General features: G+C 40.9%; 1 protein-coding gene across 2 annotated transcripts in view; it reads left to right on the top strand.

Moving 5' to 3' along the window:
* The window catches only part of LOC140725163 (regulator of G-protein signaling 6-like), a 573527-nt gene that overhangs the window by 526752 nt on the left and 26251 nt on the right, over nt 1–20524 (top strand). For both annotated transcript variants that reach the window (XM_073040261.1, XM_073040262.1), the window contains exon 15: nt 15411–15597. In XM_073040261.1, the coding sequence (XP_072896362.1) occupies nt 15411–15597 (187 nt within the window). The remainder of the gene's footprint in view (nt 1–15410; nt 15598–20524) is intronic.

The raw sequence follows: 20524 nt of genomic DNA on the forward strand, positions 1-20524 counted from the left end.
AAGGTGCAATACATGAGGATGTTTAAAAAGATAAGAGTCCATAGTTTTACAGGAATGATACTAGCATGGATAGAAGATTGAGGCAAGAGACGGAATTAAGGGGTCCTATTTTGGTTGGCTGCTGGTGACTAGTGGTGCTTATTGAGACCAATTCTTTTTGCGTTATATGTCGACGATTTGGATGACAGAATTGTTGGCTTAATGGAGAAGTCTGTAGATGATACAAGGGTATGTAGAGGGGCAGGTAGTGGTGAGGAAGCAGGGAGTCTGCAGAATGACTTGAACAGATGGGAAGAGTGGGCTAATGGAATACGGTGTAGGGAACTGTATGGTCATGTACTTTAGAAGGTATCATGGTGTAGGCTGTTTTCTAAATGGAGAGAAAATTCAAAACTCAGAGATGCAAAGGGACTTGGGAGTCCTCGTGCAGGATTCCCTAAAGGTTAACTTGCAGGGTGAGTCGGTGGTAAGGAAGGCAAATGCAATGTAAGCATTCAATTTGAGAGGCCTAGAATATAAGTTGGATGTGATGCTGAGGCTTTATAGAGCATTAGTCAGACCACACTTGGAGTATTGTGGGCAGCTTTGGGCCCCTTATCTCAGAAAAAATGTACTAGCATTGGAGAAGATCCAGAGGAGTTTCACAAGAATGATTCTGGGGATGAAATGGTTAACATATGAGGAGCGCTTGATGGCTCTGGTCCTTTACTCTCAGGAGTTTAGAAGGGTTGGGGGGGATCTCAGTGAAACCTATCAAATATTGAAAGACCTAAATGGAGAGGATGTTAACTACAGTGGGGGAGTCTAGGACCAGGGGGATCAGCCTCAGAATAGGGGGCATCCGTTTAGAACAGAGGTGAAAAGGAATTTCTTTAGTCATTGGGTTGTGAATCTGTGAAATTCATTGTCACTGTTGGTGGATGCCAAATCAGAATCAGAATCAGGTTTACTAAATCGCCGATGTGTGTCCTGAAATGTGTTAACTTAGCGGCAGCAGTACAATGCAATACATGATACATATATTAAAAAATAGGTCAATCAATTACAGTAAGTGTATGTATGTATATTAAATAGTTAAATTAAAAATAGTGCAAAAGCAGAAATAATCTTTAAAAAAAAGTGAGCTAGTGTTCATGGGTTCAATGTCCATTTAGAAATCGGTTGGCAGAGAGGAAGAAGCTGTTCCTGAATTACTGAGTGTGTGCCTTCAGGCTTCTGTACCTCCCACCTGATGGTAACAATGAGAAGAGGGCATGAGTATGTAATCATTGAGTATATTTAAAGCAGTGTTTTATACATTCTTAGGTAGTCAGAGTGTGAAAGGTTACAGGGAAAATGGGGTTGAGAGGGATAATAAATCAGCTATGATGGAGAAAAGTCAATGGGTTGAGTGGCCTCATTCTGCTCCTATGTCTTATGATCTTAGATCTAGTAGACTGCATTCAGTGTTAATGTTGATTCCTCTCTATTTGGAGAACTGAACATAATTTGTGTCACTGTTTCATGGACCGCTGTGTTGGGTCCACATGGGTCACCCAGAGCTTCCTATTGCCTGCCACTTGTGTCCTCCATCCTGCTGTCCTCTCGGTCAGTGGCCTTGTAATAAAGTCCAACACAAGCTTGAGGAACCACACCACATCTTCTAACTGGACATGCTGTAGACTTACAGACTTATAATGAACTGTCCAGCTTCGGGTCCCTTGATTTCTCAGCCTATATTAGTCATCCCTTCCATGAGGTTAGCTCTTCTAGTTCTCTCTCCTATCCTCTCCTCTCCTCCGCTTCCTATCAAATTCCCTCTTCTTCGGCCCATCACCTTTTCCATCTATCGTTTCCCAGCTTCTTACTTACTCTCCCCTCCCCCCTTCCCCTCCACCTGGTCTGACCTGTCACCTGCTAGCTTGTACTCCTACTTCTCTGCCCACCTTCTTATTCTGACTTCTTCCCTCATCCTTTTCAGTCCTAATGAAGAGTCTCAGCCTGAAACATTGACTGCTTAACCCTGTCCATGTGTACTTCCTGACTTGTTGATTTCCTCCAGCACTTTGTGTGTATGTGTAACTCATCTTAGAGGATTTGCTTAGCCTGACCTGCTAGATACATAGTCCTGCTCTGTATTTCACAATTCCTACATTTTTGTCCATGTTCTCACTCTCAAACTTCTCCCATTCACTCATTGACCAGATAACCTTATTTACAATTTATGCCCATAATCATCACAAAAAGCAAGCCAGGCAGCATCTATAGGGAGAAACACTGTTGACATTTCGGGCCGAGACCCTTCGTCAGGACTAACTGAAAGGAAAGATAGTAAGAGATTTGAAAGTAGGAGGGGGAGAGGAAAATGCGAAATGATAGGAGAAGACCAGAGGGGGTGGGGTGAAGCTGAGAGCCGGAAAGGTGATTGGTAAAAGGGATACAGAACTGGAGAAGGAAAAGGATCATGGGACGGGAGATATATATCTCAAAAAAACAATTGGTATCTTCTGATATTATTAGCTACCTTAGCATCATATTTCACCCATTCTTTCCTTATGGCTTTTTAAATTGCCCTTTGTTGGTTTTTAAAAGCTTCCCAATTGTCTAACTTCCCACTAATTTTTGCTGTAGTACATGCCCTCTCTTTTGCTTTTATGCTGTCTTTGGCTTCCCTTGTTAGCCATGGTTATGTTATCCTCCCTTTAGAATACTTTTTCATCTTTGGGATGTTATGTATCTTGCATCTTCTGAACTGCCCACAGAAATTACATCCATCACCCCTGCTATTTTGTTTTACCATCATCCCTGCTATTGTACCTTTCCAATCAACTTTGGCCAGCTCCAATCTCAAGCCTCTTTACTCCACTGTAATACCAATAAATCTGACTTTATGTTCTCGCTTTCAAACTGCAGGATGAATTCTATCATGAAAAAGGATTAGTGCTTTCCCGGCATAAATGATGAATAAACTCTTATTGGGTTTCCAGCCAGGTACAGGCAGCAATTATAACCAATGTTTTGATGACAAACTCCTCCATCTTCATAGCTTGTCTTCAAAACATCGGTTATAATTGATGTGTATACCCAGCTGGAAGACTGAGAAGAGTGTATTCACGAATTCTATCAAGTTTTGATCACTGTCTCATAACAGTTTCTCCACATTAAGCTCTCTAATCAAATATGATTCATTACATAGCACCCAATCCAGAGTTGCCTTTCCCCTACTGGGCTCAACCACAAGCTGATTTTAAAATCATCTTGTAGATATTCTACAAATTCTATCTCTTCAGATCCAGAACCAATTAGATTTTCCCAATCTTCCTGCATATTGAAATACCCCATGACTATCGTGGCATTGCCTTTTTATATGCATTTTCTACCTCCCATTATTATTTGTACCCCACATCTTGGTTACTGTTTGAAGGCCTGTATATAAATCCCATCATGATCTTTTTACCCTCGCAGTTTCTTAACTCTACTCACAAGGATTCTACATCTTTCAATCCTAAGCCATATCATTCTAAGGATTTAATTTAATTCCTTTACCAACACACCAACCTCACCTCCGCTGCCTACCAGCCTTTCTTTTCAATACATGTATCCTTGGATGTTAAGTTCCCAACTATGATCTTCTTTAAGCCACAACTCAATGATGCCCACGTCATATCATCCAACAGCTCCACCCTCCCCAATAGCTTTAGCAAACCTGCCTGCAAGGTTATTGGTCCTTCTCGGGTTCTGGTGTTTCCTGTCCTTTTTGTACATGTCATACTTCTCAAGAAAAGATCCCAATGATCCAGAAATCTGAAACCCTGCCCCCCCTGCTCCAGTTCCTCAGCCATGTATTCATTTGCCAGATCATCCTATTCTTACCCTCATGACATCTGAGCCGGCAGCAATCCAGAGATTACTATCTTGGGGGTTCTACTTTTCAGCTTTCTGTCTAACTCTGTTTAGGACCTCCTTCCTTTTGCTATGTGTGTCATTGGTACCAACGTGTACCACAACTTCTGGCTGCTCACTCTCCCTTCTGCTGTAGACCTGATCCAAGACACATCCCTGGATCCTGTCTGCTCCTCTACTGCCTCCTCTTCTCTCCCCTCGCCTTCTCAGTCAAAGAGCTAGACTCAGTGCCAGAGTCCTGACCACTGTGGCTTACCTCTGTTAGGTTATTTCCCCCTCCCCCAACAGTATCTAACGTAGTATACACGTTGTTGAGAGGAATGACCACAGGGGTACTCTGCACCATCTTCCTATTCCCTGACAGTCACCCAGTTGCCTGTGCCCTGCCCCTTCTGTGTAACTACCTCCCTATATGACCTGTCGATCAACCCCTCAACCTCCCGAATGAGTTCATCTAAACATGATCTGAAAGAAGCTGCAGCTGGAAACACTTCTTGCAGGTATAGTCATCAGGAACACTGGAGGTCTCCCTGCCTTCTCACATCCCACAAGAGGAGTATTCTACTATCCTGCCTGGCATCCCCGCTGCTCTATCTGTGTGATAAGAAAGAAGAAAGAAAGTATAAACCAAAAACTCTAACTGCAACATTTGCCTCTCCTCACAAAGCCTCTCAGAGCCAAAGCCTGAACTCTCCACTTTAACACTGGCCCATTTACACAATGGCCGCTCTGCTTAAACCTAACTTCTTTCTACTTTTCCTTGCTAAATGCCTAATTATACCTCTCAGATCTTATTTATAGCCTCCCAGTTCAGCTCACCTTTCACTATGACTATGGCTGGTCTGATCAAGGCCTCAACTTCACTTTTCCTGCCCAATCTTCATAGCTATTGACTCCTGCGAAGTGCAAATATCTGTAACAATCTTGAAGAGACTTCATGATTCAGCATCCACATTGGGGAGGCATATTTCCAAAGCTTCAAAACATTCTGTGAGAAGAAATTCCTCCTCTTCTGCCCAAGCCCTGTTTAGGATTCGGTGTCTCCTGATTCTTTTGAAAAGTGCTCATCTATGAACATCAGGTGCAAAGAAGATGAACTTGAATGAAATTCTTTATAGCCAATTAGCCCTGCTTACTCTGAATCATGTTTCTTGAATGATATATTTGTATGGATGTATAGCTAAAATGATATTCTTTATTCTTAGAGTCATAGTTTGATACAGTATAGAAACTCTCCAACTCGCCATGCTAACAAATGAGTCTACCTGAGATGGTCTTATTTAGAACATAGAACATCGAACAGTACAACACAGAAACAGATCATTCAGCCCACGACATTGTATTGAACCAGCTAGAAAGCAAATCAAAAACACCCAAAGACTAATCCCTCCTAACTACACCATGTCCATTTCCCTCCAGCTTCCTTACATCCATGTGCCTATCCAAATATCTCTTAGAAACCTCTATCGACCACCATACCAGGCAGCACCTTCCAGGCATCTACGACTCTCTGAGTCAAAAACCTACCCCTCACATCCCCCTTGATCCTACCCCCTCACACCTTCAATGTTTGCCCTCTGGTATTAGATGTTTCTACCCTCAGAAAGAGATACTGTCTGTCCACTCTATCTATGCCTCTTATAATCTTATAAACCTCTACCAATCTCCCCTAAACTCTGGAGCACCAGAGAAAACAGCCAAAGTTTATCCTATCTCTCATGTTAGCATATGCCCTCTAAACCAAACAGCATCCTGATAAACCTCTTCTGCACCCTCTCTAAAGCCTCAAAATCCTTCCTAGACTGGGAAGACAAGAACTATAAGCAATACTCCAGATGTGACCTAACCAGATTTTTATAAAGTTGCAACATAACCTCCTGACTTGTGAATTCATTCCTCGACTAATAAAAGCAAGCATTCCGTAAACCTCCTTAACCACCTTATTGACCTGTGTAGCCAGTTTCAAGGAACTATGAAGTTGGATCCCAAGATCTCTATGCCCAGCAACACTGTTAAAGGTCTTGCCCTTAACAGTGTACTGTCACCTCACATTTATCTGGGTTAAACTCCATCTGCCATTTCTCAGCCCAATCTGCAAGTGATCTATATCATGCTGTACTCTGTGCCAATTTTCTACCTTATCCACAACTCCACCAGTATTGGTATTGTCCACAAACATACTACTCAGCCATCTACATTTTCATCAAGGTCATTTATTTAGCAGCAGGGGTCCCAGCGCACATTCCTGCAGAATTCCACTAATTACAGACATCCAGCTTGAATAAATCCCTTCAACCACTGGTTCCCTGTACCATCTCCTCAGCCACTCATTCATCCGTGCTATCACCCCATTCTTGCCTGTGCTAGCCCGCAGCACAGGGAGTAATCTGAAGATTGCAACCTTGGAGGTCCTTCTCTTCAGCCTCTTTCCTAACTCTATACACTCACTGCATAGGACCTCTTCCTCTTTTCTATCCATGTAATTGATACCAAAATGCATCATGATCTCTGGCTGTCCCGTCTCCTCCTTGAGAATATCTTGCAGACACTCTGATACATCCCGTACCCTAGCAACTGAGAGGCAACACACCATCCTGGTGTCTCTGTTGCCCCACAGAATCTCCTTTCTGTCCCCCTATCGAGTTCCCTGTACCTACCACACTGCCTGACTTTACCCTTCCCTGTGGAGCATCAGAGCCAGCCACATTATCACCAGCCTGGCTGCTGCTGCTCTGCTGTAATGGGTCATCCCTGCCCAATAGTATATAAAGAGGTATACGTTGCTGAGGGAGAACGGCCACGGAGGAACCCTGCAGTGACTTCCTAATCCCCTTACCTCTCCTGGTGGTCACCCATCTACTCTCCGAACCCTGCTCTCTGGATGTGACCTCCTCTTCAAAAGTCTCATCTATAATATCTTCAGCTCCCTGATGATCTTGAGTATATCCAACTCCTTGATCCGATCAGTCTGGCGCTGAAGTTGAGAGCAGTTCCCGCAGATGTAGTCATCAGGGGAAACCATCAGGTGTCCCGAATTCCCACATCAGGCAGGAGGAGCATTCCATCCTGACTACCCTGTACGAATGAAAAACCAGGCTCACCTCTTCTTAACTGTGCCTCCGTCTGTTCACGCTGAAGCCTGTTAAGCCAAAGCCTTCACACCCTATCACTGACACACTCCGACAATGACAGCTCCACTTGAGCCTACCCTGCTTTTATTTGCAGCTGAGTTTAGGCCTCTGACGCTGACAAAGTCTGTGCCTGTGTAGCCCAAAAAGGCCAGCCTTGCCCAAATCTGCTTCTTTTGTCCTCTCTCTCCTGACTTCCATAGGGCTCTGACACAAATACTCACATTCCTTGTGCCTGAGCCACCAAAACAAGCAGATCTACCCAATCCTACGCTTTTTATACTCACACTCCAATCTTTGTTAGGCCTCTGACACCAATACATTCTGTGCCTGTGCAGCCCATTAAGACTGGCCTTGCTTGAATCTGCTTTTATCCTCTGTCTCTCTATCTTTCTCAACATCCTGTAGGTCTCCCACACCGACACATGCTCATCACACCTGTGCTGCCAAGAAAATACCTGCATTTATCCCATATCCCTCTAAAAACATTTCCTATCTGTGTACCTGCCCAGAAGTATGTTAAATATTGTACATATCTCTACAGCTTTTTTTGGCAGCTCATTCCACATCCCCACCTTTCTCTGTCTGAAAAACTTGCTCTCAGGTTCCCTTTAAAACTTCCACCTGTCACCTTAAACATCTGCCCTCTAGTTTTAGACACCCCTACTCTGGGGAAAAAGACTGATCATCCTCCTTCATGATTTCATATACCTCTGTAAGGTCAGCCCTCAGTCCTTTTGGGGGAAAAAGTCCCACCCTGTCCAGTCACTTTTGTTCCTGTGGTATTAAAATGCTTTTGAAAGTCAATGTAATATTTGGTTCTTTCAGGTTATTAATAATAAGCTCTAACTTCAGTCATCTGGGAGGATTTCCCTGAATATCTGGGTACTAAAGGGCAGTTGAGGTGGGGTCAAACTGAATGGTGTTAAAAAGTTCAATACAGAGCTGTCTTGATGATAAAGCAGCAGAAGGGGCAGCCACCCAGGCAAATAATGAGGGCACGTGACAAATGATGGAGTGGGGTCTATTTGGTAATTGGTTTGTTATTGTCACATGTACTGAGACACAGTGAAAAGCTTCTGTTTGCATATGACCCTCAGTAAGGGTGTCATGGTTACAGGGGGAAGGCAGGAAAATGAGGTTGAGAGTGATAATAAATCAGCCATGATGGAATGGCAGAGCATACTTGATAGTTGAAATAGCCTAATTCTAGTCCTATGTCTTATGGTCCTGTAGTCTCTCCTGGGTAACAACTTCCAAGGTTTACTGCCCTTTAGGTGAATAACTTTCTTCTCACCTCTACCCCCAAATGGTCAGTCCCTTGCTTTGAGACAATGACTGCTGGTTCTCAACACTGCAACCAGGGGAAACATCATCTCCACATCTGTCCTTTCAGACCTCTTAAGAATTTTGGATATTACTATCAATGAACCTACCGACTTGCACGTCTTTAGGATATGGGAGAAAACCAGAGCACCCACAGGGTAACCTACGTGGTTTCACTGAGAATGTGCAAACTCCACACAGACAGGGTGGGAATTTAGGATAGAACCCAGGCCTCTGAGCCTTTGAGGCAGCAGCTCCACTAACTGTACCACTGCTAGATGACTATCTAGCCAAAATTGTATGTGATTGCTAGTTTAAATATTGGAATGATCTGAGAAAATGTTCTCCTAAGCTCTAGTTTCTCTTTCTGTGCACCCTATTATAATTGTATGTTTACTTTTCGGTCAAAATATGAAATAAACTAGAGAGGGCTTAAGTTTTGGAGGGTATTATTATAATTAATATATTTACAAAAATCAAAGAACTACCACTTAAGTGAAAGCATTTAAATGTTGATCTATCCTGTTAGCAAGCTAACTAATGAAAATCCAATGAATTGTTCAATTATTTAATAACTGCAAAAGTTCATGTTTGTCTATTTAACAAATAAGAAACCACTTACTGTATAAGGCTCAATACTGATATCAAAATTTAGACCAGTGCCTTGATGTAACAAAATGCTATCCATGATCAAAGGTTTCTAGTTTCATTATGTTCACGAATGGAAATTTCAACCAATGTCTTTACCAATGGTATTCACATTGCAAATGGACTGAAATGCAAGCAGATCTTCTCAAAACTCTATTTGATGTGTCAACTTGTGCTAATTGCTACTAAATAGAAAAATCTGTCCATTTCTTTTCAGCATTAATATCAAAGTAGTGCTGACTGCTATCCAAATATCCTTTGTCATTTGCACCAGACATATTTCCCTTCATTTTCCCTGTATAGTTATGTAAATTTCATTAAGAGACATTTTGTTTTATGAACAAAATCAGAATTACTGAAAGATTTGGGGTCAAGATACTGTATATATATATATATAAAGGGCAGAACGATCTGTGACATATTTGACCTTAATTCAAAGATTCAAAGGTTCAATTTAATGTCAGAGAAATATATACGATACACATCCTGAAATGCTTTTTCTTCACAACCATCTACTTAAACAGAGGAGTGCCCCAAAGAATAAACAACATTTAAATGTTAGAATCCCAAAGTCCCTCCCACACATAAGTGGCAGCAAGCAACAATGTGCCGAACAATGGCCGGTTGTGAAACCCCAGAACGGGTCCCATTCCTGCAAAGAACCAAAGTTAGCGCATAAGTCCAGGTCAGGGACTTCAACAGAACCCTGAAGGGAAAACTAAAGATTATTAAAGATGAAAGTGGAGTTGTTTCTGAAGATGCGAGCAAAGGAGTCGCCATTTAGCACCATTATTACTCCACTCTAAGTTACAAGATGGATTTTGGAATCAAAACTTCATTAGTAGGAAAGCAGTTGTTGAAAATGTGGAATTAAAACTGCATTGAGAAGCAGAATACATCTTGAGGACGTGAATGCAAACAATTACGTTTTGCCTCCTTAAAACCTTAAATAATAAGAAATAAAATGAGCTTTAGTATATATTTCTGAGTGAATAAAGTTGTAGAAGTGAAATGATCAACTTGAACTGAATCTTGCTTAGATAACATTTGGAAATTTTGTACAGGTCTTTCCCACATGAAAAATGCATGACAATATGAACCCCATACATAACTATGAGCTCTCACTATATTATTAAATTCTAAAGTCTGGATTACTGTACTTACATGTTTATTCCTATGATTAGCAGAACTAGTCTCCTCTCTCCACCTTTAACAATTGTTCTTTCAAACCAGTCTTATGAGATTTTGATACCATTTGTTACAATACTATGGTAGAATGGTTACCATATCCAGTGATTTTTGTGTATTTTCTGAGCTATGGACAAAACAATTTATGGACATTTGTAAAAACGGAATCATTCATTACTCAGGCAAGCTGTATAGGTCAGGTTGCTGTTTGGTAAAAGCAGAATTAGACTTACTGGAAGGTGTGTAACAGTTTGCAATGATGCCAGACAGCAAAATTTCACCTCGGGGAGAATGTAAACAGTTAATCTCTTTTCAGATAAAAAGGGAAGACCAAGGGGTCCTGATCTGTAGAACTTTATAAAGTTTTATCTATGTAGATATAATGAGAGTATGCACTAAATGGAGGTCAGCAACTTAAAGTAGTCAAGAGAAAATAAAGCACAGGTTTCTGAAGAAAATTCTTTGCCAAAGGAGCAAAGGAATGTGAAACTCTGCAGTTTAGAGTGATTCAAGCAAGCAGCATAAATATGTTTAAGTGGAAGCAAGGTAGGAGGTAGAGGAGAATAATGGGTTGGGGTAGTCAGGCTTCACCCAGTTTGATTCATTCCACATGATATCAAGAAATAACAGAGAGTAACTGACAATGGACAAAGGTTGATAAATATTTAGTAACTTTTATGCCATAGAAGTGTCAAACAATGAACTATCTGCTGCAAGAAAGTTTTGAGAGCCTCCAACCTGATGGCATGAGATTAATTCCACATCCCATTCCCATTCTGATATGTCTATCCATGGCCTCCTCTACTGTCAAGTTGAAGCCACATTCATGTTGGAGGAACAACACCTTATATACCATCTGGGTAGCCTCCAACCTGATGGCATGAACATTGACTTCTCTAACTTCGGTTAATGCCCCTCCTCTCCTTCTTACCCCATCCCTGATTTATTTATTCCCCCCCCTTTTTTTATCTCTCTGCCCATCACTCTGCCTGTTCTCCATCTCCCTCTGGTGCTCTCCTCCTCTTTCCTTCTCCCTAGTCCTCCCATCCCATGATCCTTTCCCTTCTCCAGCTCTGTATCCCTTTTGCCAATCACCTTTCCAGCTCTTAGCTTCACCCGACCCCCTTCGGTCTTCTCCTATCAGTTCAGATTTCCCCCTCCCCCTCCTACTTTCAAATCTCTTACTATCTTTTCTTTCAGTTAGTCCTGACGAAGGGTCTTGGCCCGAAATGTCGACAGTGCTTCTTCCTATAGATGCTGCCTGGCCTGCTGCATTCCACCAGCATTTTGTGTGTGTTGCTCTTATTTCTGGAATTGCCTTCTACATCATGGTGGGCACTATTGACTAGAAGCTCAACACCTTAATATTGTTACTACAAGAGTACCTCAAGGACTAGATATCCTCTAGCAAGTCATTCATTTCCTGAAATCTCAATGTCTTTCCACCGTAATTAAGATACATATTTGAGAGCATGATGTCTAATCTCCTCTTGCCTACCTGATTATCACTACAAAACACCAAATAAGTTCAACATTACAGAGGACAGAGCAGCACATTTGGTTGGCAACCCATCTATTAGCCTAAACATTATTTTCTTCCACCATGAGCTCACAGTGGTCTACAGGTCTGCAGCTCCTCCCATATTCATAATTACTGCCACCAAGAAGTATAAGGACCTCAAGCACTTGCAGGTTCCCCTCCAGCCGTACACCATCTTGACTTGGAAATACCTATACCAACATTCCTTCGCTGTGTCTGGATCTAAATTTCTGAAACTCTGTCTCCAACAGTAACACCTTCACCAGAAAATAATGCAGTGGTTCAAGAAGGCAACTCACCACCACCTTTTTTGTGTAATGCTCACAAAGTCAGCCATGCCACAATCCTATAAAAAGGAATATATTGTAACCCAGGTTAATTAAACCCAAAGATATGATGTTAGAAAGCTCAGCCTGTGGATGGATGAAAACAAGGTTTACCAAACTTGAAAAAAAAGAATTGGAGCAGAGGGGAGAGAACAAGGCATGGCTGACGCAGCGCAGGAAAGTGAGAGAAACACAGCAAACTATTAGAAACTAAAGATATAAATTGTTAAGAATGGAATTAGTATTGAGTATCTCTACCTTACTTACTTGAAAACCTCAGGGTGAAACCTCTGGAGGAGAGATGATAGCAATGAAAGACCTGTTGAAGCTACAGCTGTAACAAGACAATATCGGCAGAGACAAGTGTCCAAGATCTCTCCCATGTAACAGGAAGTTAGTTCTGTTAAATCATACCAAGGGATTTGGTCAGGTCTTTTTTTGTTTAAATATTGTGAATCGACTTTCCTGGATGATCAACTATTTCATCCAACAAAACAAGATGGCGAGCCACCCAAGATGCAGAAAAAGTGTGGGAACAAAATGTTTGACATAGAGGGCTTAATACGGTTGGATGTATAAGTTTATTTTCATTCGAAGGATCTGAATTCGACTTTCTGTGGGAAAAGATTGTTTTTTGCAAAGACTTTGATAAATTAGTGAATGAGATTTACTTCGTTTAAAAGGTGTGATGTTGGAGAATTGCTGTGAAAGGAGTTGAGCTGTATAGATATATAATTTTTGAATTTATAGACATACTGACTTGAACTGGAATTCGATTAGTTTTCTAACTAACGAGATTAAAAAAGGAAAGGTTAATCTGTAAACCTTTAAAAGGGGATTAATACCATATCTAATTAGAGAAATTGGAGTAGCAAATGTTATTCCAATAAATATCACTGATTCTAACTAAACAGGAATTTGGTTTTTGTTTGAGATCTGAGATTTGGAACCTAAACAAAATGTTGTAATTTTGAATTGTTCTTACTCATGTAAATGTTTTGTATGTCTAGTATTTTTATAAACAAAATTTTCCTATAGAAGTGTGTGTTTTCTATTCACTGCCTTCTTCCAATACCTAGAGCTTCTGATGGCCCACGAGCACCTAGTGTAGTGTAATGTAATTTGATCTTCTCATAAAGAGTGTGACAATCAGTCATATGAGATAAGACAAGCACTACACAAGTGTTACAATATTAATAGAAAATTTTGCTACTGCAGAGAGTGATTGAGGTGAATATTGTAGGAGCATTTAAAGGAGGCTGGTTAGGTATACAAGAGAAAACAAAAGATAGCATAGAAAAACAAATTTCTGCGCTGTTTGACCTATGTGAATTGTTATACAAGGGTATGAAATCCCACAAAGGTAGTGCATTGCTCAAGTATGCCATTGGAAAATGATCGCAATGTTGTATTGTCTAAGACATACTTGTACTTCATTTTGCCTATGTTGAGATGTAGCTCCCTGCCAAGCTTGGACAGGAGAAGACACAGCAAACACAGAGATAATTTTTCCACAATAAATATTCTAGAATAAATTCTTGCGTAAGCACCAAAAGCTCATGAATCCGAGGTTGGTTATCAAAATTTTTTCAAAATCACTGATGAGACAGAGTAGATAGTACAGAGAGGATTAACACATTCTCCTCCTAACTTGGAGATGTGTTTAAACCCATGACAGTTTTATATATAGAATAAAATAGCCATTGTTCATCCAGCTGTGAAGGTTTGAAACACAAGGGCATAAAACAATTAATCATGGACAACTGTCCATAGTGCATGGCATTAAACCAATAATCTCTGGCATGCCATGAAGTCAACCTGTGTTTATTCACATTCTCCCCTGAGATCCAAGAGATCCATGAACCAAATTGTCCAAAGTTAACAGCAATATATAAGTTTGAGATGGACTTCTTTTGTGAAAGACGACTGATCTTTAAGATGTGAAGAAATGTAGGGCATTCCATTAGAAGTCAGAACTAAATTTATGGAATTGATTCTCTGTAATTTAAGAATGCGGATCCTCGGTAAATTAATATTACGGGTTTCATGAAAAAATACGTATGTTGTAAATACATAGCCTTTCCTATACTGTATATAATTCTCTGGAATCTCAGTGCTCTGCAACAATTATGGATCTGATGTACCTGTAATGTTTGAACATGCTACATTTGAACATGGGGGCAAATATTAATTCCAGCATTGAAAGTGTTTAATCATTAACAGATCATTGCCAACTACTTTGTTGGAGTGATGACTATACTTGTCCATTAAAGATTACTGCCTTTAATTTGTATTCTTTTGAGAGCATTTAAAATTCCATTTAAAAATCTTTTTATTAATTATTATTGAAGATTAACAAAAAAAGATACATTAAGTCAATATGTCATTATATACAATAAAGAATCAAATTAGCAAATAACCCTTTAGTGACGGGTTTTATTGGGGAAATTTATAAGTTATTGTTACAACAGCACAATTACCCTTCACTTAAGATTAAGCAAGATTGGGAGAGAGAGCTTAACATGACCCTGATAACAGAAGATTGGTTGCGGATTTTGAAGTTGATTGACTCTTCTTTGATTTGTGCCAATGACTCTCTAATTCAATTTAAAATTGTACATTGTTACTATTTAACAAAGGAGAGACTGTCTAAAATGTTTTCTAATGTTGATAGTGTGACAGATGTAAAACCGAGACAGCCACATTGACACATAACGTTTTGGTCACGTTCTATACTGAAACATCTTTGGAAGTCTATTTTCTCTACAATTTCTAAAGTTTTAAAAATTAATTTACAACCTAATAAATTGACAGTTTTATTTGGTATAGTCCCTCAATATATTCATGGTATTTCTCCATCAGACCAACATGTAATTGCATTTGTTACATTATTGGCCAGAAGGGCTATTTTGTTGAAATGGAAAGATGTTTCTGCTCCTACTCTGATACAATGGTTTTCTCAGGTGATGTTACGCCTTAGTTTGGAGAAAATCAGAAGTTGAACTTTCGATCCTCAATTTGATTTTGAGAAAAGGTGGAGTTCATTCGCCTGCTACTATCATTTAATTTGAATTAATTAATATGGTTTCCTTCCAATTTTTTTTAAGTGGATTTGAGTTGGCAGATTGATATTTTTTTTCTATGGAAGCTTGTATGATGTATAGCTCCCGGGTTGTGCTCCCAATGGGTTTTTTTTTGGGGGGGGGTTTCAGTTAGTAGGGGTTTTTTTTTCCTTTTTCCTTTCAAAAAAATTCTTAACACTTTATTTTTCTCGTATTATTATTGACATATTGCTTAGCTTTGTTAATCAGTTATTTGCTAATTTAATTATTTATTGCATTTTAAGTTCCTATGCATTCCTTCCATCTTCAGATTTTGGTTAGCCGCAGAAGATTTGAAGAAGCGACCACTCGTGGAAGTTCCAGACAAAGTTCAAGAAACCTGGCAAGAATTTCTTGCTCCTGGGGCACCCAGTGCTATCAATCTGGATTCCCATTCGTATGAGATAACCAGTCAAAATGTCAAGGATCCAGGGAGGTATTCTTTTGAAGATGCACAGGTTTGTTACTGTTTTAAGTTTAATTGCATTAACATCAAATAAACTATGTTTTTAAAAGTCAAGCAGTATTAGATGATTGTAAACTAATGGCTGAATATGCCTGAGTGTTGGGCATTAACCAATCAGCCACTCTTGTAGTATAGCAATTAGGTAGGACCCCTATGGTCAAAGCAGTCTGTAAATCTTAGCTGCACACTACACAGCTAATGCTGTCTCAGACCTTGTGTTGCAAGGTCCTAACAATGGGTCACCGATCATAGAAGAGTAAAGGACAGGGACAAGCCCTTTAGCCCACAATGTTTGTGCTGACCATGACACCCCAATTTCAACTGTGAACATTTGAAACACTTGGTCAGTCTTAAACTAATTTTTATAGAAGTGTTGAGCTTCTAGTCAATTGTACATCTGCTTGCACACTGCCTGTATCCCTCCATTCCCTGCCTGTTCACATCTCATAACACATAGAACAGTATAGTACAGCAGGGGACCTTCAGCCCATGATATTATGCCCACATTTATAAACTTATCCACGATCCATCTAACCCTTACCTCATACACAGTGCATAAACCTCCATTTTTCTTACACCTATCTAAGATCCTCTTAAATGCCCCTATTGTTTTATCCTCTATTATTACCCTGGTAGTATGTACTGTTATGACCTCGGCCCCCTCCTTTGTGAGAATCGCAAGAGCCCTAGTCAGTTGACCCAAGAGAGAGAGACGTGCGGAAGACCACGTTCTCCCGAGAAGCAGAATAAAGGCGACATTGACTATTGTCTCATGGAGACCACGTGAAAAGCCCTCGGGCAAAGTGGGCTGGTTGAGAGAGAGATCGCATCACCTGCAACCTGATTGACACCTGCGATCCCGTGAAGAAGTATAAAGGAGGGTCTGAGGGGGGGACAACCCTCAGACGCACCAAGGAGACACCAAGGAAGCACGATACCGATTCCCGTGGGAGCGGGAAGCCATTTTGAAGGAAGCCACGTGCGTTAGATTCCAAATTTTGAATCTGTGGCTGGAACCAACGGAAGACCGCTTTTAAATAACAACGGGGAAGCCTGCTCCCCTGATTCCAAGGATTTGCTCTGTAAAGACAACAGGCAAGTGTTTATCCTTTCTCAACCATCTCTCTATCTCTACAACGTGAAACCCCAGCGGTTCCCAAAAGGGAAAAGCCTGCAAACTTCTGAGTGACTCTTTATATTTCAATTGGACTCAGAATTAACCCCTAGACAACTATAGAGCTTATTTCTGATTGATTATTATTACACCGGTGTTTTAGATTGAGTTTTGACGATGTATACGATCTGAATGTTTTGTATTAACCATACATTTGTGCCCCTTTTTGAATAAAACGTTTGAAAATAGTAGCATCCGACTCAGCTGATCCCGCTATCTTTGCTGGTAAGTTACCTGGTTACAAGGTTACGTAACAGTACCCAAGACTGACTCTCTGTGTAAAAAAAACTATTTCTAACATCTCCCCTAAACTTCCCATCACTCACCTTACATGGCTGTTCTCTGGTATTGGCCATTGCTGTCCTGGGAAAAAAAGGTGCTGGCTGTCCACTCTGTCTGTGCCTCTCATAATTGTATCCACCTCAATCATCGTCTCTCATCCTCCGTTGCTCCAAAAAGAAAACCCTAGCTCATTTATCCTCAACAACTTCCACTTACGGGGGATCCTACCACTTACCCCGCGATTCCCTTGTCCGTTTGTCCCTCTCGATATTTATCCCTGCAAGCAGCCTAAGAGCTACAGCTGGCCATACACCTCCTCCCTCATCTCCATTCAGTGTTTCCAAAGTGTGGGTCAAGTGAGTTCCACCTCCTCGAGGGCAGTTAGTGTTAGGCAATAAATGCAAGCCATGCTAGTGACACTGACTCCCTACCATGAAGGGAGGGGAAAAAGGAGGACAGGGAGAGTAAGAAAGAGGGGTGGGGAGCCACAGTTAATCTCAGTTCCATGTTTTCATAGCAGTTTACTCATTGAGCATAAAATTGAAAGTTCAGTTTATTTCCATAGGCACAAATGAAAGTATGCACAGGTAGAGTGAAAAAAACTACCTGCAGTAGCATCAGGGGCACATAGCTGCAAATACATAGCATTAATAAGGAAAATATAGACTAGACAAAATTATACAAGAAAGAGCACAATTAAAACAAAATGAATCATCCATTGGAGTGCAACGTGATTAACGCGGGCATTGTGTTGCTATACTGAGAAAGAGAGCCTGAGGCTCGTTGAACTGATGCGGTCAACAGTGGTTTCTGATGGACTTTCGATCATGGTCTCTTTGGGGTCTTTGCTGTTCCTTGCATGGTGGATGGTGGAGGAGCCTCTGCTTTTGCTGAGGCAGATGGGAGAGGGAGGAGGGCTGATGCACTTGTCGCTGCTTCTGCATGTTGCTTTGAGGTTGTAACATTTTCCTGTCATTCATTCTTTGGGGTTTTTCTTCTTTTTCATGAATGTCTGCGGAGAGTAAGAATGTCAGGTTGTATACTGTATACATTCTCTGATATGAAATTGAACCAGTGAACCATGATATATCTGGGCTGAGTTCATTCCTCTTACATTCCCATGCATTTGAACTGCTGTATCGGACCACAATACAACCAGTCAAGTTACTTTGAACAGGTGTAACATGCCTTGTGAGCCTTGTCGGATATCCACAGTTTTACGCTTGAAGATGTAGCTTGTGACCACCTGCTTCTGAAGTCAATCTAGTTAGTGCTCCATCTGGTCCTACACCTGGGAGACACTCCTGTTTTTATTGGCCTTAAAGAGTCTGGCAGATGGCATTTCCCTGCTATTTGAGTCACTTGAGCCAAAAGTCCATCTGCTTAAAAACAAACAAAGGCAATCTGAGCTGAGGTTTATATGGCTGTGCCATCACACATTTGGATTACATGCTTTATTTCCACAGTAATCTCCCTTAATCGTTAGTGACAGATTTTGTGTGGTCAAGATGTAGAACTGGCCACTCCCTTGTTTTGTCAGTTATGTGAGGTCCCATGTTGACTGTGCTACAAGTACAAGGAGCAATTTGGTCCCTTGTAACCTCTCTCCGTAGAAACAATTTAAAACTATTATTCTTGCTTACACATAGTTTATATCTCTAACTTAATACTTGCTAAAATTGTACCTTAGCAAGACATTTGCTAATGAAGTCATTCCTCCTGAACACTTCTGTCTGCAAAATACACACAAGTTCAAGTTTATCATTGTCATGGGCATACAGACACAGGGCACACAGTAAATGCCATGAAAACTAGAAATATATAGTACTAATAGGATACATTACAAGAGAAGGACAAACACAAATTAACGTAAATTATACACGACTTAAACATGTTCTAACCAAGCAATGACAACAACATAAACACGAGATTCGGCAGATGATGGAAGTACAGAGCCACGCATACAAAATGCTGGAGGAACTCAGCAGGTCAGACAGGATCTGTGAAGGAGAAATTGACATTTTGAGCCAAAAGCCTTATTAAAGACTAGAAAAGGAAGGGGAAAGAACCCAGAATAAGAAAGTTGGGGAGGGGCAAGAGTACGAGCTGACAGAGGAAGCGAGGTGAAGCGGACAGTGAGTGAGGGAGAGGAATGAAGTGAGAAGCTGAGAGGTGAAAGGTGGAAAAGTTTAAGGAGTGAAGAAGGAATCTTCTTTAATGACAACATTAGTGCCAGATAGAGAGAAAAAAAGAGAAAAATATAGTCCAAAGTAGTGTCAAGGTTTTTCGGGTCAGTTCAAGCACTTGATTGCAGTGGGAAAGAAGCTGTAGTTAAACCTTGAGGTGTAGGTCTTCATGCTCCTGTGCCTCCTGGCTGATGGCAGCAATGAAAGAAACACATAGCCTGAATGGTGGGGCCACTGATGATAGATGATGCTTTCCTGAGCCATTGCCTCTTCTAGATGTCCTTGATGCTGGTGAGAGCTCTACCCATGATAGCACTGGCTGAGTCAAGAACTTTGTATTGGAGTTTCCACACAAGACCATAATGCAACCAGTCAGAATGTTTTCTTCTGTGCATCTGTAGAAGTTTGTCAGAGTATTTGATGATATAACAAATCTCCTCAAACTTCTAAAAAAGTAAAGATGCTAGTGAGCCTTCGTCATGGCTGCATCTGTGTGCTGAGTATACGATATATCCTTCAGAAGTTGACATTCAGATACTTGAAGTTTGCTCACCTTTTCTACTGTAGATCTTTCAGAGAGAGTTGGTGTGGGTTTGCCTGGCTTCCACTTCCTAATGTCCACAATCACTTCCATACTCTTGTTGACACTGGGTGCAATGACACCATTTAACCAGATTGCCTAACTCACTACTGCATGCTTCCTTGTCATCATCCTCAAATGTGCCAACAACAGCTGTATAATTGAGACACTTGTAGATGGTGTTGAACCTACTGTATGCCTAGCCACACAATTGTAGGAGCGTATATGGAGAGCAGAGCAGAGGTTCAATCCCCAAGTCTCCCGTGCACCAGTTTTGATGGGCATTGAGGTGGAGATGAGGTTTTCAATCTGGACTGATTGTGATCTCCCAATGAAAAAGGGAAGGATCCAATTGCAGAGGAAGGCATGGATGCCTAAGTCTCTGAGCTTGATGATAGTTTCTGAGGAGATGATAGTATTCAATGATGAGCTGTAGTCATTGAACAAAGGTCTGATGTACATTTTCCAGTTGTTCAGCCATCCAAAGCAGAGTGGAGAGCTAGCGCCATAGCATTTGCCGCAGACCAATTGTGGTAATAGACAAATTGAAATGGGTCCAGGTCCTCACTGAGGCAAGAGTTGACTTAAGCCATAACTAACCACTTGAAGCACTTCATTATGGTGGGTATAAGCAGTACTGGATGGTAGTCATTGAGGCAGTTCACCCAACATTTTTTAGTCATTAGTAAGTTGATGC

The sequence above is a fragment of the Hemitrygon akajei genome, chromosome 3 (genome assembly GCF_048418815.1).
Source record: "Hemitrygon akajei chromosome 3, sHemAka1.3, whole genome shotgun sequence".
Classification (NCBI taxonomy): domain Eukaryota; kingdom Metazoa; phylum Chordata; class Chondrichthyes; order Myliobatiformes; family Dasyatidae; genus Hemitrygon; species Hemitrygon akajei.